The sequence below is a fragment of the Hyla sarda genome, chromosome 8 (assembly GCF_029499605.1).
Source record: "Hyla sarda isolate aHylSar1 chromosome 8, aHylSar1.hap1, whole genome shotgun sequence".
Classification (NCBI taxonomy): domain Eukaryota; kingdom Metazoa; phylum Chordata; class Amphibia; order Anura; family Hylidae; genus Hyla; species Hyla sarda.
The window spans coordinates 120179184-120204105 of record NC_079196.1 but is presented as its reverse complement, the minus strand read 5'-3'; the positions used below and the strand labels follow the sequence as shown (position 1 = coordinate 120204105).

The following is a 24922-nucleotide window of genomic DNA, read 5'->3' as shown; positions in this document are numbered from 1 at the left end:
TAAAGTACAGAGGACATTATAGACCAATGGTAATGTAAAGAGGACACTCTAGATCAGTAATCTTGTACACTATGATCAGTACATGTACTAAAAACACAAAAGATCTGAAATAATGAACTCTCTATAAAAATGGATACAAGAAAATGCCAAACTCCATAACATGGAGGAATACGGGTCAGGATAAATAATACAGAGCACAGGTACAAGCACAAGATACACAGTGTGAACACAGACTAAGATATAACAAAATAAAAGCAGAACAGACATACACAATACTAAAAGCTGACAGATGTACTAAAACCAAGCACACTAAAATTTATGTCATAAACGGGAATAATAACCATGATTAAAACTCAGATAAATACTAAGACAGACAAAAGCAAGGTCCATAATAAAACAGTCATGGTCAGAGTAAAACTAATCACCAGCAGTGAGTACCAGCAGAGCTCGGGTTAACATAACTCCGCCGAGTTCCCATTGGCAAATAGTATTAACTATTTCCTAGCCAGGGAGAATAGCACAAAAAACTGTTCATACATTAACCTAGTGTCTGAACAGACACCAAAATAGAAAAATAGTAAAACATAAAAACGGACATTACAGCCATCATCCCGGGGTCTTCTTCTCTGGTCTGACATTGAGCAGAAAAGAGGAGAAGATCGCCGATAATACTAATCAGTGCTATGCCTATGCATATCACTGAACATTATTAGCAATCTATTGACTGCTATAAATAATCCCCCATGAGGACATAAAAAGTGTAAAAAAAATTGTCAAAAAAAGTTTTAAAAAATGTGAAAAAGCCCCTCCTCCAACTAAAATGTAAATGTCTCCTTTTTCCCATTTTACCCTAAAAAGTGTTATAATAAATAGTTACGGTAATAAACATATTTTGGCACATGCGTATATGTCTGAACTATCAAAATATAATGTAAATGATCCTGTACAGTGAATGGCGTAATGTACATTTTTTTTTTCAAAGTTACGGTTCACGTCACATCCCAGAAAAATGTCATAAAAAGTGATAAAAAAGTTACATAAACACAAAAGTAAGACTGTAAACAACTACAGATGAGATCCTGGGTAACTCCTGTATGTTTTCCCTAAATACATATAGAAACGTGTATTTAATTGTTTTAACAAATATCAAGGTTTGTAATTTCATAATTGTGGTACTTCAGGGATACCTGGTTCCTTATTTTTTAATTTTTTTTTGTAGTGTAGATAGTAGCATAGGTTTATGCTAATGCTTACCTCCTAAAACAGTAATTGTTACATATACCTTTTACTTAGGTTTTAAGCATATTTTTCTAACATTTGGACACTGCGCCAAGCTGCAGACACATCTTATTTAACACAACTGTTAACAATATGGCCACACCTGGTGGACTTGTTGCAAATTTATTCGCATAGGAAATTCTACATCATATCAGCAAAGTGGATGAGATTTCCCAAATCTGCAAAATATCTGTGTGGAATTGACCAACAATTTGAAATTTTAAACTCAGCATGTCACGTGTTTATTGCAGACTTTTCCTACTAATTTCACTGGAGAAATTGAAATCCACAATAAATCTACAGGTGTTGTAGACTTTGTTGATGCATAATCCAAATCCAAAAACTGACTTGAGATACACAGACTTCTTTTTAATCTTTTAAATTCTATCACATTCATAGCCAAATCCAAAGAGGCCAATCATTAGCATATCTTCAGCCAAATCCACAAGATTTGGTTGTGGATTTTCTGCTGCAAAAAAATTTCCACAATGTGTGGTTATAGCCTAATAGGAAATTGGGATGAGAGAATGTGTCATGACTGGTCTAAAGTCAAATACATGTGTACTAGAGCAAGATGCGCTAAATTTATAAAGGGTAAATTTTTCCCTGTTATGTGTTACATACTACAAAATCTACTCAAGTTATAAGCAGGAGTAGATTTATGGCATAACTTATGCCAATTTTTGGTATACATTATTACTTTGAAGACCATGACTGGTCATGCGTACCCCCACTAAAACCCTCTATTAAAGTGAGAGAGCAGTCTAAAAAAAAGGGAAAGCTTGTATGCAGGCTCACCAATTTACTGAATTCCCTTCCTTGTGTTTTTTTTTCCGGTCAAATATAGATAAATATAGCAAACATATTGGCTTATCTCCATACATCTCCTAACAGCTCTATAAATCATAACTATTGCATTGCTATGGCAATTGTTCCCCCAACAGTTATCTCTACGTATATTTTAACCCCCCTACTTACCTCAGTCATCGGGTGATAGATTTCATAATCATAGGTTTCCAGTGATACTCGCCCAGTGCTTTTCCTACTCATACTTGAATAATCTATTTGCTTCTGCACATCAGAAATCATGATCCTGGTAAATAAGTATTTTAAAAGCATTAAAAAAGGGTCTTTTTCTATTACATGTTTTTACCAAAAAGAATTGCTATTATAATGCACAAGAGGTTTTGCTGCCTGAAAATTGCAACTTCTATGACCATGGAAAATATGTTGTAATGTTCCAGATGCCACTGTCACCTATGCCCTAATGGCTGACCCTCCAAGTTAGGTGCCTTGAGCTTCCTGCATTAAAAGTGCACTGGACTGAACAAGGTTGCATTGTGCTGGGAAATTATTTACAGTAAACTACTATAGATGATATGTGGCATTTTATGTGAAATGTATTGGTCTCTCTGTAGACAGAATTCCCATAAAAACAGGCTGTGGCCAGAAGTTGTCAAAGAAGTAAAACTTCTAATGGTCAATAAGAATTTAGTTTTTTTGTAGTAAGGAGTTATCTTTGGTAAATGAAGTAATTTACAAATATGGAATCACATAGGCTATTACATGAAAAGAAAAGTTGTTTTACTGTTCAAAAGTGGTAAACCATAAACATAGTGGGCTGCCATCTTCACCGGGGGGGCCTCTTCTCCGCGCTTCGGGCCCGGAATAGAGACGTTGCCTTGACGACGACGCAGAAGGACGTTGGTAATGAACGTCCCTCTGCGTCATCGTCAAGGCAACGTGTCATCATAATTGTATTGACCTCTAATGAATAACGGAAGCATGTCATTTATACCATCATGAAAGCTAGCTAAAACCCAAATACCCCATATAAAATATATTTCTTGTATCGTGTCTGTGTCCTGATGCAGGTAACACAATTGTATCACTTCATTGCACCACCTGCAAACCATTGGAAGGTAGATGATATAGTGCAGATGTAAGGTGTCATATTCCACTTAAGCATGAAAACTTTTTGAATTGTTCTGACACAAACTGGGGGCCATTTTCATTGACAAGCTGTTCAGAAACACCTGTTTTAGCAAAATTTCCCCTCAGCTGTTTGCATTGCTGTTGTAGAGGACATTTGAAAAGCATTTTCGGTCATTTGGAATAGGCATCTGTTACGCCGAGCGCTCCGGGTCCCCGCTCCTCCCCGGAGCGCTCGCTACACTTCCCTCACTGCAGCGCCCCGGTCGGTTCCACGGACCCGGGGCGCTGCGTTACCACCTCCGGCCGGGATGCGTTTCGCGATGCGGGTAGCGCCCGCTCGCGATGCGCACCCCGGCTCCCGTACCTTACTCGCTCCCCGTCAGTTCTGTCCCGGCGCGCGCGGCCCCGCTCCCTAGGGCGCGCGCGCGCCGGGTCTTTGCGATTTAAAGGGCCACTGCACCGCTGATTGGTGCAGTGGTTCCAATTAGTGTTTACACCTGTGCACTTCCCTATATCACCTCACTTCCCCTTCACTCCCTCGCCGGATCTTGTTGCCCTAGTGCCAGTGAAAGCGTTCCTTGTGTGTTCCTTGCCTGTGATTCCAGACCTTCTGCCGTTGCCCCTGACTACGATCCTTGCTGCCTGCCCCGACCTTCTGCTACGTCCGACCTTGCTTCTGTCTACTCCCTTGTACCGCGCCTATCTTCAGCAGCCAGAGAGGTTGAGCCGTTGCTAGGGGATACGACCTGGTCACTACCGCCGCAGCAAGACCATCCCGCTTTGCGGCGGGCTCTGGTGAAAACCAGTAGTGACTTAGAACCGATCCTCTAGCACGGTCCACGCCAATCCCTCTCTGGCACAGAGGATCCACCACCTGCCAGCCGGCATCGTGACAGTAGATCCGGCCATGGATCCCGCTGAAGTTCCTCTGCCAGTTGTCGCTGATCTCACCACGGTGGTCGCCCAGCAGTCACAACAGATTGCGCAACAAGGCCAACAGCTGTCTCAACTGACTGTTATGCTACAACAGTTACTACCACAGCTCCAGCAATCATCTCCTCCGCCAGCTCCTGTACCTCCTCCGCAGCGAGTGGCCGCTTCTGGAATACGACTATCCTTGCCGGATAAATTTGATGGGGACTCTAAGTTTTGCCGTGGCTTTCTTTCCCAATGTTCATTACACTTGGAGATGATGTCGGACCAGTTCCCCACTGAAAGGTCTAAGGTGGCTTTCGTAGTCAGCCTGCTGTCTGGAAAAGCCCTGGCTTGGGCCACACCGCTCTGGGACCGCAATGACCCCGTCACTGCCTCTGTACACTCCTTCTTCTCGGAAATTCGAAGTGTCTTTGAGGAACCTGCCCGAGCCTCTTCTGCTGAGACTGCCCTGTTGAACCTGGTCCAGGGTAATTCTTCCGTTGGCGAGTATGCCGTACAGTTCCGTACCCTTGCTTCAGAATTATCCTGGAATAATGAGGCACTCTGCGCGACCTTTAAAAAAGGCCTATCCAGCAACATTAAAGATGTTCTGGCCGCACGAGAAATCCCTGCTAACCTACATGAACTCATCCATCTTGCCACTCGCATTGACATGCGTTTTTCCGAACGGCGTCAGGAGCTCCGCCAGGATATGGACTCTGTTCGCACGAGGCGTTTCTTCTCCCCGGCTCCTCTCTCCTCTGGTCCCCTGCAATCTGTTCCTGTGCCTCCCGCCGTGGAGGCTATGCAGGTCGACCGGTCTTGCCTGACACCCCAAGAGAGGACACGACGCCGCATGGAGAATCTCTGCCTGTACTGTGCTAGTACCGAACACTTCCTGAAGGATTGTCCTATCCGTCCTCCCCGCCTGGAAAGACGTCCGCTGACTCCGCACAAAGGTGACACAGTCCTTGATGTCTACTCTGCTTCTCCACGTCTTACTGTGCCTGTGCGGATGTCTGCCTCTGCCTTCTCCTTCTCTGCTGTGGCCTTCTTGGACTCTGGATCTGCAGGAAATTTTATCTTAGCCTCTCTCGTCAACAGGTTCAACATCCCGGTGACCAGTCTCGCCAGACCCCTCTACATCAATTGTGTAAACAATGAAAGATTGGACTGTACTATACGTTTCCGCACGGAGCCCCTTCTAATGTGCATCGGATCTCATCACGAGAGGATTGAACTGTTGGTCCTCCCCAATTGCACTTCTGAAATCCTTCTTGGACTTCCCTGGCTTCAACTCCATTCCCCAATCCTGGATTGGTCCACTGGGGAGATCAAGAGTTGGGGCCCTCTTGTTCCAAGGACTGCTTAAAACCGGTTCCCAGTAAACCTTGCCGTGTCCCTGTGCTTCCTCATGTAACCGGTCTCCCTAAGGCCTATATGGACTTTGCGGACGTTTTTTGCAAAAAACAAGCTGAGACTCTACCTCCTCACAGGCCTTATGATTGTCCCATTGACCTCCTCCCGGGCACTACTCCACCCCGGGGCAGAATCTATCCTCTGTCCGTCCCAGAGACTCTTGCCATGTCTGAATACGTCCAAGAAAATTTAAAAAAGGGCTTTATCCGTAAATCCTCCTCTCCTGCCGGAGCCGGATTTTTCTTTGTGTCCAAAAAAGATGGCTCTCTACGTCCTTGCATTGACTACCGCGGTCTTAATAAAATCACGGTTAAGAACCGCTACCCCCTACCCCTCATCTCTGAACTCTTTGATCGTCTCCAAGGTGCCCATATTTTTACCAAACTGGACTTAAGAGGTGCTTATAATCTCATCCGCATCAGAGAGGGGGATGAATGGAAAACGGCATTTAACACCAGAGATGGACACTTTGAGTATCTGGTCATGCCCTTTGGTCTATGCAACGCCCCTGCCGTCTTCCAAGACTTTGTTAATGAAATTTTTCGTGATCTCCTATACTCCTGTGTTGTTGTATATCTGGACGATATCCTGATTTTTTCTGCCAATCTTGAAGAACACCGCCAGCATGTCCGTATGGTTCTTCAGAGACTTCGTGATAATCAACTCTATGCCAAAATAGAGAAATGTCTGTTTGAATGCCAATCTCTTCCTTTTCTAGGATACTTGGTCTCTGGCCAGGGACTACAAATGGACCCAGATAAACTCTCTGCCGTCTTAGATTGGCCACGCCCCTCCGGACTCCGTGCCATCCAACGTTTTTTGGGGTTCGCCAATTATTACAGGCAATTTATTCCACATTTTTCTACCATTGTGGCTCCTATTGTGGCTTTAACAAAAAAAAATGCCGATCCCAAGTCTTGGCCTCCTCAAGCGGAAGACGCCTTTAAACGACTCAAGTCTGCCTTTTCTTCGGCTCCCGTGCTCTCCAGACCTGACCCATCTAAACCCTTCCTATTGGAGGTTGATGCCTCCTCAGTGGGAGCTGGAGCTGTCCTTCTACAAAAAAACTCTTCCGGGCATGCTGTTACTTGTGGTTTTTTTTCCAGGACCTTCTCTCCGGCGGAGAGGAACTACTCCATCGGGGATCGAGAGCTTCTAGCCATTAAATTAGCACTTGAGGAATGGAGGCATCTGCTGGAGGGATCAAGATTTCCAGTTATTATTTACACCGATCACAAGAACCTCTCCTACCTCCAGTCTGCCCAACGGCTGAATCCTCGTCAGGCCAGGTGGTCTCTGTTCTTTGCCCGATTTAATTTTGAAATTCACTTTCGGCCTGCTGATAAGAACATTAGGGCCGATGCTCTCTCTCGTTCCTCAGATGCCTCTGAAATTGAACTCTCTCCTCAACACATCATTCCTCCTGACTGCCTGATTTCCACTTCTCCAGCCTCCATCAGGCAAACTCCTCCAGGAAAGACCTTTGTTTCTCCACGCCAACGCCTTGGGATCCTCAAATGGGGTCACTCCTCCCATCTCGCAGGTCATGCGGGCATCAAGAAATCTGTGCAACTCATCTCTCGCTTCTATTGGTGGCCGACTCTAGAGACTGATGTGGTGGACTTTGTGCGAGCCTGCACTATCTGTGCCCGGGATAAGACTCCTCGCCAGAAGCCCGCTGGTTTTCTTCATCCTCTACCTGTCCCCGAACAACCTTGGTCTCTGATTGGTATGGATTTTATTACTGACTTACCCCCATCCCATGGCAACACTGTTATTTGGGTGGTCGTTGATCGATTCTCCAAAATGGCACATTTCATCCCTCTTCCTGGTCTTCCTTCAGCGCCTCAGTTGGCTAAACAATTTTTTGTACACATTTTTCGTCTTCACGGGTTGCCTACACAGATCGTCTCGGATAGAGGCGTCCAATTTGTGTCTAAATTCTGGAGGGCTCTCTGTAAACAACTCAAGATTAAATTAAATTTTTCTTCTGCATACCATCCTCAATCCAATGGACAAGTAGAGAGAATTAACCAGATCTTGGGTGACTATTTACGACATTTTGTTTCCTCCCGCCAGGATGACTGGGCAGATCTTCTACCTTGGGCCGAGTTCTCGTATAATTTCAGAATCTCTGAATCTTCCTCCAAATCTCCGTTTTTCGTGGTGTACGGCCGTCACCCTCTTCCCCCCCTCCCTACCCCCTTGCCCTCTGGTCTGCCCGCTGTGGATGAAATTTCTCGTGATCTTTCCACCATATGGAAAGAGACCCAAAATTCTCTCTTACAGGCTTCTTCTCGCATGAAGAGATTCGCAGATAAGAAAAGAAGAGCTCCTCCCATTTTTTCCCCTGGAGACAAGGTATGGCTCTCCGCTAAATATGTCCGTTTCCGTGTCCCGAGCTATAAGTTGGGACCACGCTATCTTGGTCCTTTTAAAGTTTTGTGTCAAATTAATCCTGTCTCTTACAAACTTCTTCTTCCTCCTTCTCTTCGTATCCCTAATGCCTTTCACGTCTCTCTTCTTAAACCTCTCATCCTCAACCGTTTTTCTCCTAAATCTGTTCCTCCCACTCCTGTTTCCGGCTCCTCGGACATCTTCTCTGTCAAAGAGATTTTGGCCTCTAAAAAGGTCAGGGGAAGAACTTTTTTTTTAGTGGATTGGGAGGGTTGTGGTCCAGAAGAGAGGTCCTGGGAACCTGAGGACAATATCCTGGACAAAAGTCTGATCCTCAGGTTCTCAGGCCCCAAGAAGAGGGGGAGACCCAAGGGGGGGGGTACTGTTACGCCGAGCGCTCCGGGTCCCCGCTCCTCCCCGGAGCGCTCGCTACACTTCCCTCACTGCAGCGCCCCGGTCGGTTCCACGGACCCGGGGCGCTGCGTTACCACCTCCGGCCGGGATGCGTTTCGCGATGCGGGTAGCGCCCGCTCGCGATGCGCACCCCGGCTCCCGTACCTTACTCGCTCCCCGTCAGTTCTGTCCCGGCGCGCGCGGCCCCGCTCCCTAGGGCGCGCGCGCGCCGGGTCTTTGCGATTTAAAGGGCCACTGCACCGCTGATTGGTGCAGTGGTTCCAATTAGTGTTTACACCTGTGCACTTCCCTATATCACCTCACTTCCCCTTCACTCCCTCGCCGGATCTTGTTGCCCTAGTGCCAGTGAAAGCGTTCCTTGTGTGTTCCTTGCCTGTGATTCCAGACCTTCTGCCGTTGCCCCTGACTACGATCCTTGCTGCCTGCCCCGACCTTCTGCTACGTCCGACCTTGCTTCTGTCTACTCCCTTGTACCGCGCCTATCTTCAGCAGCCAGAGAGGTTGAGCCGTTGCTAGGGGATACGACCTGGTCACTACCGCCGCAGCAAGACCATCCCGCTTTGCGGCGGGCTCTGGTGAAAACCAGTAGTGACTTAGAACCGATCCTCTAGCACGGTCCACGCCAATCCCTCTCTGGCACAGAGGATCCACCACCTGCCAGCCGGCATCGTGACAGCATCCACCACAACTAAAAAGTTTGTTCCCATGAAAGGTCCTGCAGGATCAACATGAATTATTTGGCATAGTACAGTAACCCATTTCCAGAAAGGCAGTGGTATGGTTTCTGGCATGTTTTGTATCTGTGAAAACCGAGACAGCGTTGAGCTAGTTGTTTGATTTGTAAGTAAATTCCAGGTCATTGTACAAAGCCTCTAGCCAGTGCTTTAATGTTTCGTGCTCCAATGTGTCTGACATGCAGATCGCTCATTACTTGAGCTCTTGGACAAGAAATAACAATATCTCTGATTTCCCACATTAGACAACCACTATACTCTGTACAAAAGTGATAAAAAGGAGGTACATGAGACCCTTGCCTGTAACTCCATTCCTGTAGTGTAGCTAAATAAACTTGAGAAAGAAACCCTTCCTAGGCTCCCTCTAAATCTGTTCTGCAGTCACTGGAAGATTTTCACTTTGTGTAACAACAAACAACTCATGTGATGGAGGAATGTCAGGTAATGGCAGCCTGGATAACCTATCAGCAATGGTGTGCAGATATGTCCTTTTTAACTCAATTTTACATTTGTGTCCTCTAAGAAACAATGCCCATCTTTCTTTGGATATGTGCAGCAGCTGTGAGTGGAATACCTTTTGTGGGTTAAAAAAAGAGACTGTAGGTTTATTATTATTATTATTTATTTATATAGCACCCTTGGTTCCAGGGCACTTTACATATGATTAAAGTAACAGTACATTAAACTAACATAGGAACATTGAGCTTTACACAGATTAACTTGCCGACTGACACAGAGGGGGAGAGGGCCCTGCCTGCAAGGGCTCACAATCTACAAGGAGAGGGGAGGAAAACAATAGGTGAGGGGGGACAGCAAGTCATCTGTGGGGAGGTGGGGAAGTAACCATTAGTGGTGCAGTGGCAGCAGGATTATTGAAGGTCGTAGGCTTGCTTGAATAGATGGGTCTTCAGGTTGCTTTTGAAGGTCTTGATGGTGGGTGAGAGCAGGATGTGCTGAGGTAGTGAGTTCTAGTGTATGGAGGAAGCTTGGGAAAAATCTTGGCGATCGTCATATGAAGTGCAGGCCAGGGTGGAGGAGACGTCTTGAGATGATCAGAGATTACGTGCTGGGTGGTATAGGGAGATCAGGTCAGAGATGTATGGAGCTGAATGGTTGTGGATGGCCTTATATGTCATTGTGAACAGTTTAAATTGAATAAGTTGGGCAACGGGTAGCCAGTGAAAGGATTGGCACAGGGGAGAGGCAGAGAAGAAGCAAGGTGATAGGTGGATTAGTCGAGCAGTAGAGTTGAGGATGGATTAGAGGCAAGAAGTGTTTTAATGGAAGGCCACAGAGGAGGATATTGCAGTAGTCCAACCGGTAGATATTGAAGGCATGTACCAATAGCTTAGTTGAGTCAAAGTTGACGAATAAGCAGATTCGAGAGATGTTTTTGAGGTGAAGATGACAGGCAGTGGTAAGGGTCTGGAAGTAAGGTTTGAAAGACAGCGCCGAGTCAAAAGTGACCCCAAGGCAGCAGACTTGGGTTGCTGGAGAGAGGGTAGAGACATTGACTATGATTGATAGACTGGGTGGGGGGGAGGGGGGGGTTGGAGTAGGATGGAGGTAAAATGATGAATTCCGTCTTCTCCATGTTGAGTTTGAGAAAACGGGGGTGGGGGGGAGGAAAAAAGAGGTCAGGTTGATGGTCAGTAGCAAGAATAAATGATCTCTCATATAGATATTGGGTGAATCATTTTACATCCCAGATAAGGCTCAGGGCCTCTCTATCAAACTGCAGGATTAAGAGACCGAGACGCAAAAGCGGCGCATAGGAGTGACAGTAATCGTAGTAATATAAACTCATACCGAGCAAGAATCATGCTCCGCCCCTTTTCACCTCCGTCACGGCATCATAGCACTCGTTATTGTGAGCGCCGATGTTGTGACAGCATATGAACATGGAGCGTCACTTCAGTCCCGCCCCTTTTGTCCTCCATCACAGCTTTGCAGTGCTCCTCAATGGGAGCGCTCGTAACTGTGAGTGCTGTCATTCCTCAGCAGCAAACGGAGCAGCACTTTAGCTCCACCCCTTTTGACCTCTGCAACAGCTCCATATGGGAGCGCAATCAATTATATATGTGACCCTGGCTCCCTTTCCAGGGTCACCTTACATAACGTCCTAACGTAGCCATATGATGATTTTAATAATTTTTAGCCTTGAATAAATGATATTGTAGTTACACATAGGACCTGCCCACACCAGAACTCCCTCGGCACTTGCGTTGATTTACTAAGTGCATGAGGAGATGCGTTCTTTTGAACATACATATTTGTCTATTTAATACATTTTTAAGGTCTATTTGGAATAACTCCAATTATTCTATATATTAACATTATTGTGATGAATAATTTTGTGTTTTTTTATATTATCGCTTTGTCATTTATGTGTTTTATACCCAGAGTGGTTACCTCATTTACCTACCAGTGCTTAGTGAATATGTTAAACTTAATTGATGCAATTAGTGTGTGCAAAATATCTCTGCAGCTATTTAATGCCTGTGTCTCACTACCTCTGCATCAGCACCTTGTCCTGACTAAGGGCCCATTTCGGGCCTGAAACGCATTGATATGTGCTTGGAATAAACGCTATCTTTTATTCATTTGGTCTACCATTGTCGGACTGACTATTCCAAGGGGTCTGGCAATTTGAAAATTCCCATTTCTTTAGCATTTTTCCTGCCTACGCTATTACAGGACCAGAAGATACCTGGGATCAGGGGAACCAAGCTGCAGGACCCCTTTGCAATTGACATGCGCCTATAGATGTTGTGCTTTTAGGTCAACACCACAGGGTGAGTGTTTCTAACCAGCATTTCTACACCTGTGACTAACATACTTCACCAGGGGCACTTTTGTGTTCCTTTTTCTTTTCTTTCTCTAAGCTACTTTTATGGGAACGTTTGGATCATAATTAGTCATGAGCAGCAGGGGCCATATTAGAATTTGCAATATTTTGCAAATATATGGACAAGTATTAGTCCTATGTTCATGAAATTCGCATATTTGCTAAGTTAATTTTTTTTTTCAATGTGAAAATTCGTAATGACATTTGCATTGTGCGCATGAGCGAGGCATCAGTGTCCTCTGACTGGAAGAGCCGATATTCACAAATATTTGCATATTTGCATATACAGTAACCCCCCGACCTACGATGGCCCCGACATATGATAAAATCGACATACGATGGCCTCTCAGAGGCCATCGTATGTCGATGTCAGCATCGACATACGATGCTTTTATATGTCGGGGCCATCGCATTAACTGCTATCCGACAGCGCAAAATGCTTAAGCTGCTGTCGGATAGCAGTGTAATGTGCCCCAGCAGGTTCACTTACCTATTCCCGTTATTACGTCACTACGCACGCCGCGCCGGCGCAGCAGCGTAATAACGTCACCGGAAAGCAAGGCCCGGACCCTGCAGAAGATGCGCAAGACACCGGAGGATCGCGAAGAAGACACCGGAGCAGCGGGACAGCATCGGGAGCCCCTGGAACAGCAGAGGGAGCGGTGAGGACCTGGTCCGGAGCGACGGGGACAGGTGAGTACAGATGCCTATACTTTACATTGCACGGATCCCTCAACATACGATGGATTCGACAAACGATGGGTCGTTTGGAACGAATTACCATCGTATGTTGAGGGACCACTGTATACGCATATTTTGGCATATTCGAAAAAAAAACCAATATTTGTCATTATGAATATATATCACTATATTCTAAATATTTGCGAAATCGCGAAGTGCCGTTATTCACAGTGAAAATTTGCGTTTCGAATATTTGCGATCAACTCTAATCATAATGTGTCAGTGCTTTATCTGATATCACTACTCTCTTTTCTTCTTTAAAATCTTGTTTATATTTTTAATCCACTTCCAGAGCTTTATTGCTTGTAGGTTGGGTGTATTACAGTAGCTAGGATTGGTAATAACTGATTGTAGTAGTTTACAAAATCCCAGTTGTGACACATTTTGTGGTCTTGGTGAATTCACCTCAGGTTGCATCTTCTCATGGCACTTTTGTAAACCTTGTTCATCATCAATAGTGTTGAGCGGCATAGGCCATATTCAAATTCACGATATTTCGCTAATATATGGACGAATATTCGTCATATATTCGCTAAATTTGCATATTCATCATATTCATGTTTTATTTTCGCATATGCAAAAATTTGCATATGCAAAAATTTGCATATGCGAAAATTAGCACATACAACAATTTGCCTATGCGAAAATTCGTATATGCGAAAATTTGCACGCCAGTCTCACAGTAGTATTAGAGCCTTCTTTACACCACACAAGCTGAAAGCAGAGAGAGATGATCGCTGTGATGTGTACTTTGAAAAAAAAAATGGGGATTCGCGAATATGCAATATTCGCAAATAAAATTTGCATTGAGAATATTTCTGAGCAACACTATTCATCAATAGAGTCTTTAAAGGGGTATTCTGGCCATAGACTTCTTGTCCCTGATCGCAGGGGGGGGGGCTGCTGCTGGGACCCCCGCGATCTCCGTACAGGACCCGCATTCCATGCCGGACAGCTGCTCTAGTCTTGGAAACCTCTGTGTTTCCGGGACTGGAGACGTGACGTGAAGCCAAGCCCCCCATATTTGCATTGCAAGTCTCCATATGGCAGTTTGTCAGTCTCTTTAATGATAAAACACTACCCTCCCCAGTCCGACTACATAAGCAGTAATTATTTACTATAATTAGGCTGTGATTAAAAAGCATGGTAATGAAGAAAAGTTCAAACTTAAATATAAAATGGAAGTCCAAATGTTAAAATACCATCTAAAAAGTGAATTCTAAACAAAAAAAAAATGTTTATGCCATAACACCTTAAAGTGCTACCCAAAAAGGTATCTGTCACATTAAACTCCATCTCATGTACACGGAATAGTACTTCAAGTTGAAATTAGCAGTATAAATACCCAGTTGTTTAGTAAACCTACCCAAATGGTATATTTTGTTGCAGAAGGTTCTCTTTCATCTGCTGCACATTGGAAGATTGGACACGAATATGTATTTCTCCTCCAGAATATATTTCTTGTATGAGATCAGGCTTCCACAGGTCAAGCTAGATAAATATAACATTGTAAAACAAACAAACAAAATTACTTAGTTAACATATACATTTTGTCTCAATTATTACATACATTTAGGGTAGTTAATTGTACACTAGCTGTTGCATGAGGCATGTTTATAAAAGCTGTGTCATGCAGGGATCCCACTGGTTATACACCTGGTCCACATGGTTAAAATAAAGCTTCTTAAAATCAGCCTGCAAAAAATGCTTCAAAAACCACCTCTGATTTTAGTGCTTCTTTTGATATGGACATTGTGGGACATTGTCTTTCTGCTGACTGGCCTTTATATCATTTGGTCAAGAACTGTATTGTGTTATAATGATAGTTTGTTGTCAGTTTTGGTATTACCGATCTCCTCTGATAATTGATATACAGTCATTGGGGATTGATTAATTGATACATAGAGATTTCATTCCATCGTTATGGTCTGTTGTTGATGTTTTGGACCCATGTTGTTATTGGTTTAAATATTATCATTTTTGATTCAGGGTGCTCTGTTTTATATGCAAATTATTAAATTCTTATTATAAAATGATTATTTTTCTAAAAACTTTGTTGTGTTTTTTTTTATTTACTTTAAAGGTTAAGTAGTGGAAGCTGTCTCATAGACAAGTCCAATACTAAGCTGGGGCTTAGCGATAGCACCAGAAACAGCTGTCATTTACCACCTATTAATACCCTAGTACCCTTTGGCACAGGGATACTGGGAAGAGCAAAGTACTGCCAGGCTTGGTGGATTACAAATGGTGCTCCATGGCCTAGCAGGCTGGCGTCATTTGGACTGAGGGCATTACCCACCCTGGCAATGTCAGGCTGCTGCAGCTTCATTTGTATCTGGTTGATAATGAAAATAGGGGGCCCCACACATAATTTATTTACTTATTTTTTTTAAAAACTAGCACCCAGACATTACCAGAGTGGTTAAGGGCAATTTTTTTTTGGCCCTCCCCAGCCTAAATAAGCCAGCCTGCTACCCTTTCCTTGCTGTGCAGGAGGTATAAAATGTATGTGAATAGAGAACAAGTGGCACCGATACTTAACTATACTGCTCCTTGAGATTGATTATGGTCTGACACTGTAGCTAACCAGATAACTCCACCTGCGGCAGTGCTAAGACAATATGAAATAGGTATCAACAATAGCAACACATAGAATAGGACAGGTGTCCTGCACTCACCGCAAAGGTGCTGGTCATTTGGCTCCCATCTCTGGCTGCTCCTCCGGGAAGGTGGGCAAGGTAGCATGGGGAGTTCAGAGGCGTCCCATGCTATCTTGCCAGCGTTCCCGGAGGAGCTGCCATAGATGGGAGCCAAATGACCAGCACCTTTACGGTGAGTGCAGAATGCCTGTCCTATTCTATGTGTTGGTATAAAATGTATACCTCCTGGACAGCCTGAGCTTTACCCGCAGCTGTTTAGCTGTTTTGGAAAACTGCCAATGAGCAGAAAAAGGCCCTGGAGCAAGGAAAAGTGCCAAAGCAAAAAAGCTAAGTGGGTTTAGTGTTTTATGATTCCCTATTGACTCTCCGCTAACATCTGGCCTTTGCATTTTTGCCGCAGTTGTGGCATTATTTTGGGGGCATTTCTCCCTCCCAAAAAAAACGTGGAGGCTTAGCCTAACAAAGAAGTATAAAAAAAAAGCATTTTAAGTATTATGCAATGATTATTTACATTACTAATGTAAGCTTAAAGGATTAATTAAACTTGTAACAGATAATGGAAATGTTTTTGAAAGGGAAACTGTCATCAGTTTCACCTGCATTAACCTGTAGGTATAGTAATGTAGTGTGTAGCAGGTGACACTGATGACAATGATACTCACCTGTCCCCAGTCTGTAGTCCCGTTGGCCTGTTATCCTTCTCGTTTGGGCGGTAGGCTTGGTGTGTGGGCAAAGCTTCAGGAGCATACTGACATCACTGCTGCTGCTTCTTCGCTTGGTCTGGCTGCGAGCAGGCTTGGGGTAGCAACAGAGGGGATGTCAGTATGTTCCTGAACCTTTGCCTGCACACCAAGCCTGCTGCCCCAAATGAGAAAGAAAATGGGCCAACGGGACTACAGAGCAGGGACAGGTAAGTATCGTTATCATCAGTTTCACCCACAATATACACCTATGCCAACAGGTTAGTGCAGGTGAAACTAATGACAGTTTCCCTTTAACACGATTCTGCAAAATACAATACTGGTAGGTGGTGATGAGGGCTGAATTGCCGCGCCATCACGTACTGTACATATACCTGATCATTTTAAACTGTCACATTAACCCCTTAAGGACCCCGGGGTTTTTCTGTTTTTGCAATTTAATTTTTTCCTTTAAAAGAATCATAATTCTTAAAATTTTGCACCTAAAAATCCATATCCTGGCTTATTTTTTGCGCCACAAACTCTACTTTGTAATGACCAGTCATTTTACTCACAAATGAAAAAAAAATGGAAATGGAAAAAAAATAATAGTGCAACAAAATTGAAGAGAAAACACCATTTTGTAATTTTGGGGGGCTTCCGTTTCAATGCAGTACATTTTTCGGTAAAAATCACACCTTCTATTTTTTCTGTAGGTCCATTAGATTAAAATAATGCCCTACTTATATAGGTTTGATTTTGTCGTACTTGTGAATTGTCATCTTCTGACCCCTATAACTTTTTTATTTTTCCACGTATGGGATGGTATGAGGGCTCAATTTTTGTGCCATGTTGTCAAGTTTTTAGCAGTACCATTTTTGTATTGATTGGACCTTTAACCCCTTCCCGCAGAATGTCATATATAAACACCGGGTTGTGCAGTGCGTTCGCGCATCCCGGCGTTTATAAATGACATTCAGTTAACCCGGCGATGCACAGCATCGCACGGGTTAACTGGCAGAAGTCCCGCTGTTTCCAGCAGGGGACAACTTCTGCTTCACCCCCAGGACCATCCATTGATGGTCCTGGTCAGCGATCACTGTGATTGGTCCTTGTGGACCAATCACAGTGATCTGGGGTGAAAGTTCAGATCCCCCGCACTGCCCGCCCCTGGAAGTCGGGCAGAACGGGGGACGAAGGCTGCAGGGGCTCGCGGGGACCTGCGGCATTCGGGGGGAACACGTGGGGACCGGCGGACTTACCTGGAGCAGCGGCGGGACCGAGGAGCAGCGGCAGGACCGGCCACGTGGACGAGCAGCGACGTGTAAGTATGTAGTCCTCAGAGGCAGCAGTGAAGATCTTCACTGCTGCTTCTAGGAGTCTGAAAACTACAACTCCCAGCATGCCTAGACAGCCTTTGGCTGTCTGGGCATGCTGGGAGTTGTAGTTTTGCAACATCTGGAGGGCCCCAGTTTGGAGACCATTGTATAATGGTCTCCAATCTGTGCTCTTCCAGCTGTTGCAAAACTACAACTCCCAGCATGCACTGACTGTCCAGGCATGCTGGGAGTTTTAGTTCAGCAACATCTGGCCCTTCAGCATGCCCTTCAGCTGTCTGGGCATGCTGGGAGTTGTAGTTTTGCATCAACTGGAGACACACTGGTTGGGAAACATTGTCTGTTTCTAACTCAGTGTTTCCTAACCTGTGTGCCTCCAGCTGTTGCAAAACTATAACTCCAAGCATGCACTAACAGACCATGGATGCTGGGAGTTGTGGTTTTGCAACAGCTGGTGCACCCCCCCCCCCCCCTGTGAATGTACAGGGTACATTCACATGGGCAAGGCTTTTACAGTGGGTTTCTCACATCTTGAGATGCAGCAAATTTTGCGCTGGGAAACTCGCTGTAATCCCCCGCCCATGTGACTGTACCCTAAAAACACTACACTACACTAACACAAAATAAAATAAAAAGTTAAAAACACTACATATACACATACCCCTACACAGCCCCCCTCCCCCAATAAGAACGTCCGCTACGCCACTGTTTCCAAAGCAGATCCTCCAGCTGTTGAAAAACAACAACTCCCAGTATTGCCGGACAGCCGTTGACTGTCCACGCATGCTGGGAGTTTTGCAACAGCTGGAGGCACCCTGTTTGGGAATCACTGGTGTAGAATACCCCTATGTCCACCCCTATGCAAATCCCTAATTTAGGCCTCAAATGCGCACGGCGCTCTCACTTTGGAGCCCTGTTGTATTTCAAGGCAACAGTTTAGGGTGACATATGGGGTATCGCCGTACTCGGGAGAAATTGCGTTACAAGGTTTGGTGGGCTTTTTCTTCTTTAACCCTTCATGAAAAGGAAATGTTGGGGTCTACACCAGAATGTTAGTGTAAAAAAATTAAATTTTTTACACTAACATGCTGATGTTGCCCTATATTTTACATTTTCACAAGAGGTAAAAGGGAAAAAAGCCCCGCAAAATTTGTAACGCAATTTCTCTCGACTACAGAGATACCCCATATGTGAGCGCAAAGTGCTCTGGGGGCGCACAACAAGGCCCAGAAGGGAGAGTGCGCCATGTACATTTGAGGTGATTTGCACAGGGGTGGCTGATTGTTACAGCGGTTTTGACAAACGCAAAAAAAAAAAAACCCACATGTGACCCCATTTCGGAAACGACACCCCTCACGGAATGTAATGAGGGGTGCAGTGAGAATTTACCCCCCACAGGTGTCTGACGGATCTTTGGAACAGTGGTCCGTGAAAATGAAAACTTGTACAGCCCACTGTTCCAAAGATCTGTCAGACACCAGTGGGGGGCAAATGCTCACTGTATCCCTTGTTACGTTCCTCAAGGGGTCTCGTTTCCAAAATGGTATGCCATGTGTTTTTTTTTTGCTGTTCTGGCACCATAGGGGCTTCCTAAATGCGATATGCCCCCCGAGCAAAATTTGCTCTCAAAAAGCCAAATATGACTCCTTCTCTTCTGAGCATTGTAGTTCGCCCATAGTGCACTTCAGGTCAACTTATGGGGTACCTCCATACTCAGAAGAGAAGGGGTTACAAATATTGGGGGGGGGGGGGGGTATTTCCTGCTATTAACCCTTGCAAAAATGTGAAATTTGGGGGGAAACACACATTTTAGTGGAAATATTTTTTTTTTTTTTTTACATATGCAAAAGTCGTGAAACACCTGTGGGGGTAATAAGGCTCACTTTATTCCTTGTTACATTCCTCAAGGGGTCTAGTTTCCAAAATGGTATGCCATGTGTTTTTTTTTTTGCTGTTCTGGCACCATAGGGGCTTCCTAAATGCGACATGCCCCCCGAGCAAAATTTGCTCTCAAAAAGCCAAATATGACTCCTTCTCTTCTGAGCATTGTAGTTCGCCCATAGTGCACTTCAGGTCAACTTATGGGGTACCTCCAAACTCAGAAGAGAAGGGGTTACAAATATTCGGGGGCATTTCCTGCTATTAACCCTTGGAAAAATGTGAAATTTGGGGGGAAACACACATTTTAGTGAAAAAAATATTTTTTTTTTACATATGCAAAAGTCGTGAAACACCTGTGGGGTATTAAGGCTCACTTTATTCCTTGTTATGTTCCTCAAGGGGTCTAGTTTCCAAAATGGTATGCCATGTGAGGGTTTTTTGCTGTTCTGGCACCATAGGGGCTTCCTAAATGCAACATGCCCCCCAAAAACCATTTCAGAAAAACGTACTCTCCAAAATCCCCTTGTCGCTCTTTCCCTTCTGAGCCCTCTACTGCGCCCGCCGAACAATTTACATAGACATATGAGGTATGTGCTTACTCGAGAGAAATTGGGCTACAAATATAAGTATACATTTTCTCCTTTTACCCCTTGTAAAAATTCAAAAATTGGGTCTACAAGAACATGCGAGTGTAAAAAATGAAGATTGTGAATTTTCTCCTTCACTTTGCTTCTATTCCTGTGAAACACCTAAAGGGTTAAAATGATGACTGAATGTCATTTTGAATACTTTGGGGGGGTGCAGTTTTTATAATGGGGTCATTTGTGGGGTATTTCTAATATGAAGACCCTTCAAATCCATTTCAAACCTGAACTGGTCAGTGAAAAATTGTGAGTTTGAAAATGTTGTGAAAAATTGGAAAATTGCTGCTGAACTTTGAAGCCCTCTGGTGTCTTCCAAAAGTAAAAACTCGTCACTTTTATGATGCAAACATAAAGTAGACATATTGTATATGTGAATAAAAATTTTTTTTATTTGTAATATACATTTTCCTTACAAGCAGAGAGCTTCAAAGTTAGAAAAATGCTAAATTTTCAAATTTTTCATCAAATTTTAGGATTTTTCACAAGGAAAGGATGCAAGTTACCACAAAAATTTACCACCATGTTAAAGAAGAATATGTCACGAAAAAACAATCTCGGAATCAGAATGATATCTAAAAGCATTCCAGAGTTCTTAATGTTTAAAGTGACAGTGGTCAGATGTGCAAAAAACGCTCTGGTCCTCAAGGCCAAAATGGGCTTGGTCCTGAAGGGGTTAAATAGCTTATTATTAATTTTTTCCTGATATAAAAAGTGACCAAAAATATGCTATTTTGGACTTTGGAATTTGTTTGCACGTACACCATTGACCGTGGGGTTTAATTAATTATATATTTTTATAATTCCAACATTTCCGCATGTGGCAATACCACATATGTTTATTTTTATTTACACAGGTTTTTTTTTTTTATGGCAAAAGGGGGTGATTCAAACTTTTATTAGGGGAGGGGTTAAATGATCTTTATTAACTTTTTTTTTCACTTTTATTATGCAATGTTATATCCCCATAGGGGGCTATAACACTGCACACACTGATCTTTTACATTGGTCATTGTTATCCCATAGGGTAACATTGATCAATCAATGGTCGTCACGCCGCCCTCCCACGACACACAGGGGAGGAGTCATGACGTCATGATACTCTGACCCCGTGGTCACCACCCGGCTGTTTGTGAGCTGACAACGCGGTGTGCAGCCCAAACAGGTGGGTGGCAAATGCAAGATTGCGGGGCTCTCCAGCGGCGGGACCCCCGCAGTGAGACATATTATCCCTTATCATTTGGATAGGGGATAAGATGTCTCAGGGCCCGAGTACCTCCCCCCTCCCCCTTAAGAGGTTAAAATGGAAAATTAGCAAAAAAAAATTATTAAAAATTTTTGCCTCTACTTTGCTTTTATTTCTGTGAAACGTTTAAAGGGTTAATATGCTTCTTTAATGTCATTCTGAACTGAACTGGTCCCTGAAAAATCTGATTTAAAATTTTTCTTGAAAATTTGTAAATTTGCTGCTAAACTTATAAACTTTCTAACATTCTAAAAAAGTAAAAGATTGCTTATCAAATAATGGAAACATAGAGTAAACATATTGTAGATGATAATTAATTATTAATTTGGTGTGGCATGACTATTTGTCGTACGAGCAGAAAATGTAAAATCTAGAAATATTTAACAAAATTTTGAGTTTTTCACAAAAAACACTGAATATATCAATCAAAATTTATCACTAATGTACAATATGTCACGAAAAAACGTTCTCAAAATCTCTTTCAAAAGTAAAAGCCTTCCAATTGTATTTCCAAATAAGTGGACACATGTAAAATTTAAAACATTTGCAATGACCATTAAGGTCAAAACAGCCTAAGGGGTTAAACTAATAAAACAGAAACACTGGTAAAGAGCTAAAGAATTCAATAAAATGTTAGTTAAACATTTTTGCAAATGGATGAAATCGGAGGTTAGACATTTGCATTTGTGAACCGACCATTTTTTTTTAAGTTCTGCTTGCTGGGCTTTTTGAACTTTTGAAAAGTGGTTAATTCATGGCAAACTTTTTTAGGCAAACTGGCAATAAAATGCTTAGGTTGCACTGGTATACAGCACATCTTGCCTCATATTACCTGGATAGCACCGACTCTTACTCCTGAGACCCGCTGGGACCCTTAATTACATGCCGGGGAAGCAGGCAGCATTGCGCTGAGCTCCCCAGCTGATGCAATCAAAACAACTTTTGACATGTCTGATTGAAGTGTTCAAAGTTGTGTCTTACTGGGTTGAGCATAATGCATCAGTCCAGCAAGATAAGCGTTAATTAGCGCTGCTGAACGTTAATTAACTCTTTGCAGGGAGGGGGTTGTATACAGCCTTTGCTGTATACTGTATACAGAAGAAGATCCCTTCCCAACCTTCTTTTTGGTCTTTTGGTCTTCTTCTACAGCTCTGCCATTAATAACGGTGTCAGTAGAGACGGAGCTATAGAGGAAGAGCCCCAGACCAAGAGAAGGTTAGTAAGTATGTATCTGTTCACATTGTGTGTTATTGGCATGCACTTTTGTTTTAAAAAAGGCACGTTTAAAATGTATAACGTGAACAGTGTGTTCCAAAACAGGGAGCATCCAGCTATTATTAAACTACAACCTTAATTATTTCCAGACAGCCAAAGGTTGTCTGGAAATGATGGGAGTAGTAGTTTAGCAACAGGGAGCCTCCAGTTTCTAAACTGGAGGCTTGATGTTGCTGAACTACTACTCCCATCATTCTAAGACAGCCTTTGGCTGTCTGGGAATGATGGAGGTTGTATTGTAGCAACAGGTGGAGGCTCCCTGTTTAAGAACGCACTGGTTGATGGGCTCTCTCACATTTTTGGTGTTTTTCTTTTCTTCCCATTTCAGATCTCTGTATCCTGTGGACTATGTCGGATTCGGTGGACTACGTCAATGACCAGCAAATTTTTATTTTATTTAACCCCTTATGAACCAAGGGCATACATGTTCTCCCTTGTCCAGCTCATGAACTATAAAGCTTCCTAGCTGGTTGTTCACAACTGCTATCAGCAGCCAGGACCCATGACTGATGTCAGACATCGCCGATCAGGCTGATGCTGGGCATTTATCCTTTAGACAATGCGATCAAAGTTGATTGCACCATCTAAAATGCAAAAAGAACTAATCCCAGATAGCACAGCAGGCTGATCAGAACCAACGCTGGGAAATCACGATCAGTTGAGAGGATGGCTAAAGGGCCCATACCTGAAGATTATAGTTCCCTATGGGGACTAAAAAATAATGAAAAAAAATTGAAAAAATAAACATGAATTAACCCCTTCCCTAATAAAAGTTTGAATCAACCCCCTTTTCTTAGGCAAACATAAAGATATGTGGTATCGCTGCATGTGTAAATGTCCAAACTATTAAAATCCAATTAAATATTCAATGGCGTGCACGTAAAAAAATCCAATGTTAATGTTCAATGGTGTGCACGTAAAACAATACCAGAGCCCAAAAAAGAAAAAATTAATAAAAAGCTATCAAAAAGTCCCGATAAAAACTAATGATCATGGTGCAAAAAGTGAGCCCTTATACATCACTGTATACGGAAAAATTAAAAAGTTATAGGGGTTAGACTAGGACATACTAATTTTAGTACAGAAAGTTATAATTTTTTTTAGTAGTGAAATAATGAAATAAAATCTTTATAAGTTGGGTATTGCTGTAATCATATTGACTTACAGAATAAAGATATGGGGGGGGGGGGGGGGCATTTATCAATGTTTACTTATGTATTCCTTTTTTTAGTTATTTTTTTCTTACAATTTTTTTGCTTATGTGCAACTTATTTATCAACTGCTTTCAGCCTGTTGATAAATTTCTTTCATGTAAGCAATTCTTCTTTTTTTGCTTTGGTAGTGGCTTTTTCTGTCTGAGCTGGAGTAAATTTTGTAGGTTTTTTTTTCATGTAATGCGCCTTTTTTGCGACTTTCGCACTTGATAAATCTCTGACCACTGCAAGTCAAAAATCACTTTTTGCTTTGGTAAGCAAGATTATTTTTTTTGCTTAGGACACTGCACAATCAAAAAGTCGCAGAAAAAAGAGAGTAGTCCCAAGTGTGATTTTTTGCGACAATTTTAAGAAAAAAAAACCTACTAAATGCTTTCATAAATGTCCCCCATGGTGTCATTTTTTCGGAAAAGTGCACTGCATAAAAACAAAAGCCCCAAAAGCTACAAAATGGCATTTGCTTTTTTCAATTTTGCCCCACAAATAATTATATGTTTTGTCGTATATTTTGTTATGAAATGATTGATGTCATTATAAAGTAAAATTGGTGGCACAAAAGACAAGCTGTTTTATGGGTCTGTAGGTGGCAAATTGAAAGTGTTATGACTATTTGAAGGTGAGGAGGAAAAAACAAAAGTTCAAAAATGAAAATTGGCCTCGTCCTTAAGGGTTACATAAAATGGTTAATAAGGGCCAGTTTTTTTTTTTAATTGAGTTTACAGGCATAGTAGTGGAAGCCGTCTCATAGACGGAATCCATTACTAAGCTGGGGCTTAGTGTAAGCCCCAACAAAAGCTAGCACTAATTAATATTCTGTCTCCCACCCCCACTGAAGTGCTGGGTAGAAACAGTACCAACAGGCCTGAAGCATCAAAATTGGCACTCCTGGGCCTAGGCAGTAACAGGCTGGTGTTATTTAGGCTGGGGAGGTCTTGTAACAATGGTTGCTGCTGTTTGGTTGGTATCTGGCTTAGAATGAAAATAGGGGGAACCTTATGCATTTTTTAAATGTATTTGTTTATGAAAAAACACCAGATACCAACTAAGCAACAACAGCCTGATGTTACCAGGGTGGGTGAGGACCATTGTTACTGGCCCTCCCCAGCCTAAACAACATCAACCTGTTACCGCCTAAGCCCAGGAGCACCATTTTTGACACTTTGGGCTGTTGGCTCTTCCCTGCACCCCTTGTGGCGGTGCGTATCAGGGTAATAATTGGGAGTTAGCACTAGCTGTTTTTGGGCTAACACTTAGTCCCGACTTAGTAATGGATTCCATCTATGAGACAGCTTGCCTGTAAAATCAAT

The 24922-nt window shown here is 43.2% G+C and overlaps 1 protein-coding gene across 1 annotated transcript in view; it reads right to left on the bottom strand.

The window, feature by feature from the left end:
* Positions 1-24922, bottom strand: part of LOC130284897 (carboxypeptidase O-like) — a 239466-nt gene that overhangs the window by 206946 nt on the left and 7598 nt on the right. Inside the window, exons 3-4 of the mRNA XM_056535811.1 lie at positions 14048-14172; positions 2257-2371 (exon numbers count right to left, since the gene is read on the bottom strand). Coding sequence (XP_056391786.1) covers positions 2257-2371; positions 14048-14172 — 240 coding nt within the window. The remainder of the gene's footprint in view (positions 1-2256; positions 2372-14047; positions 14173-24922) is intronic.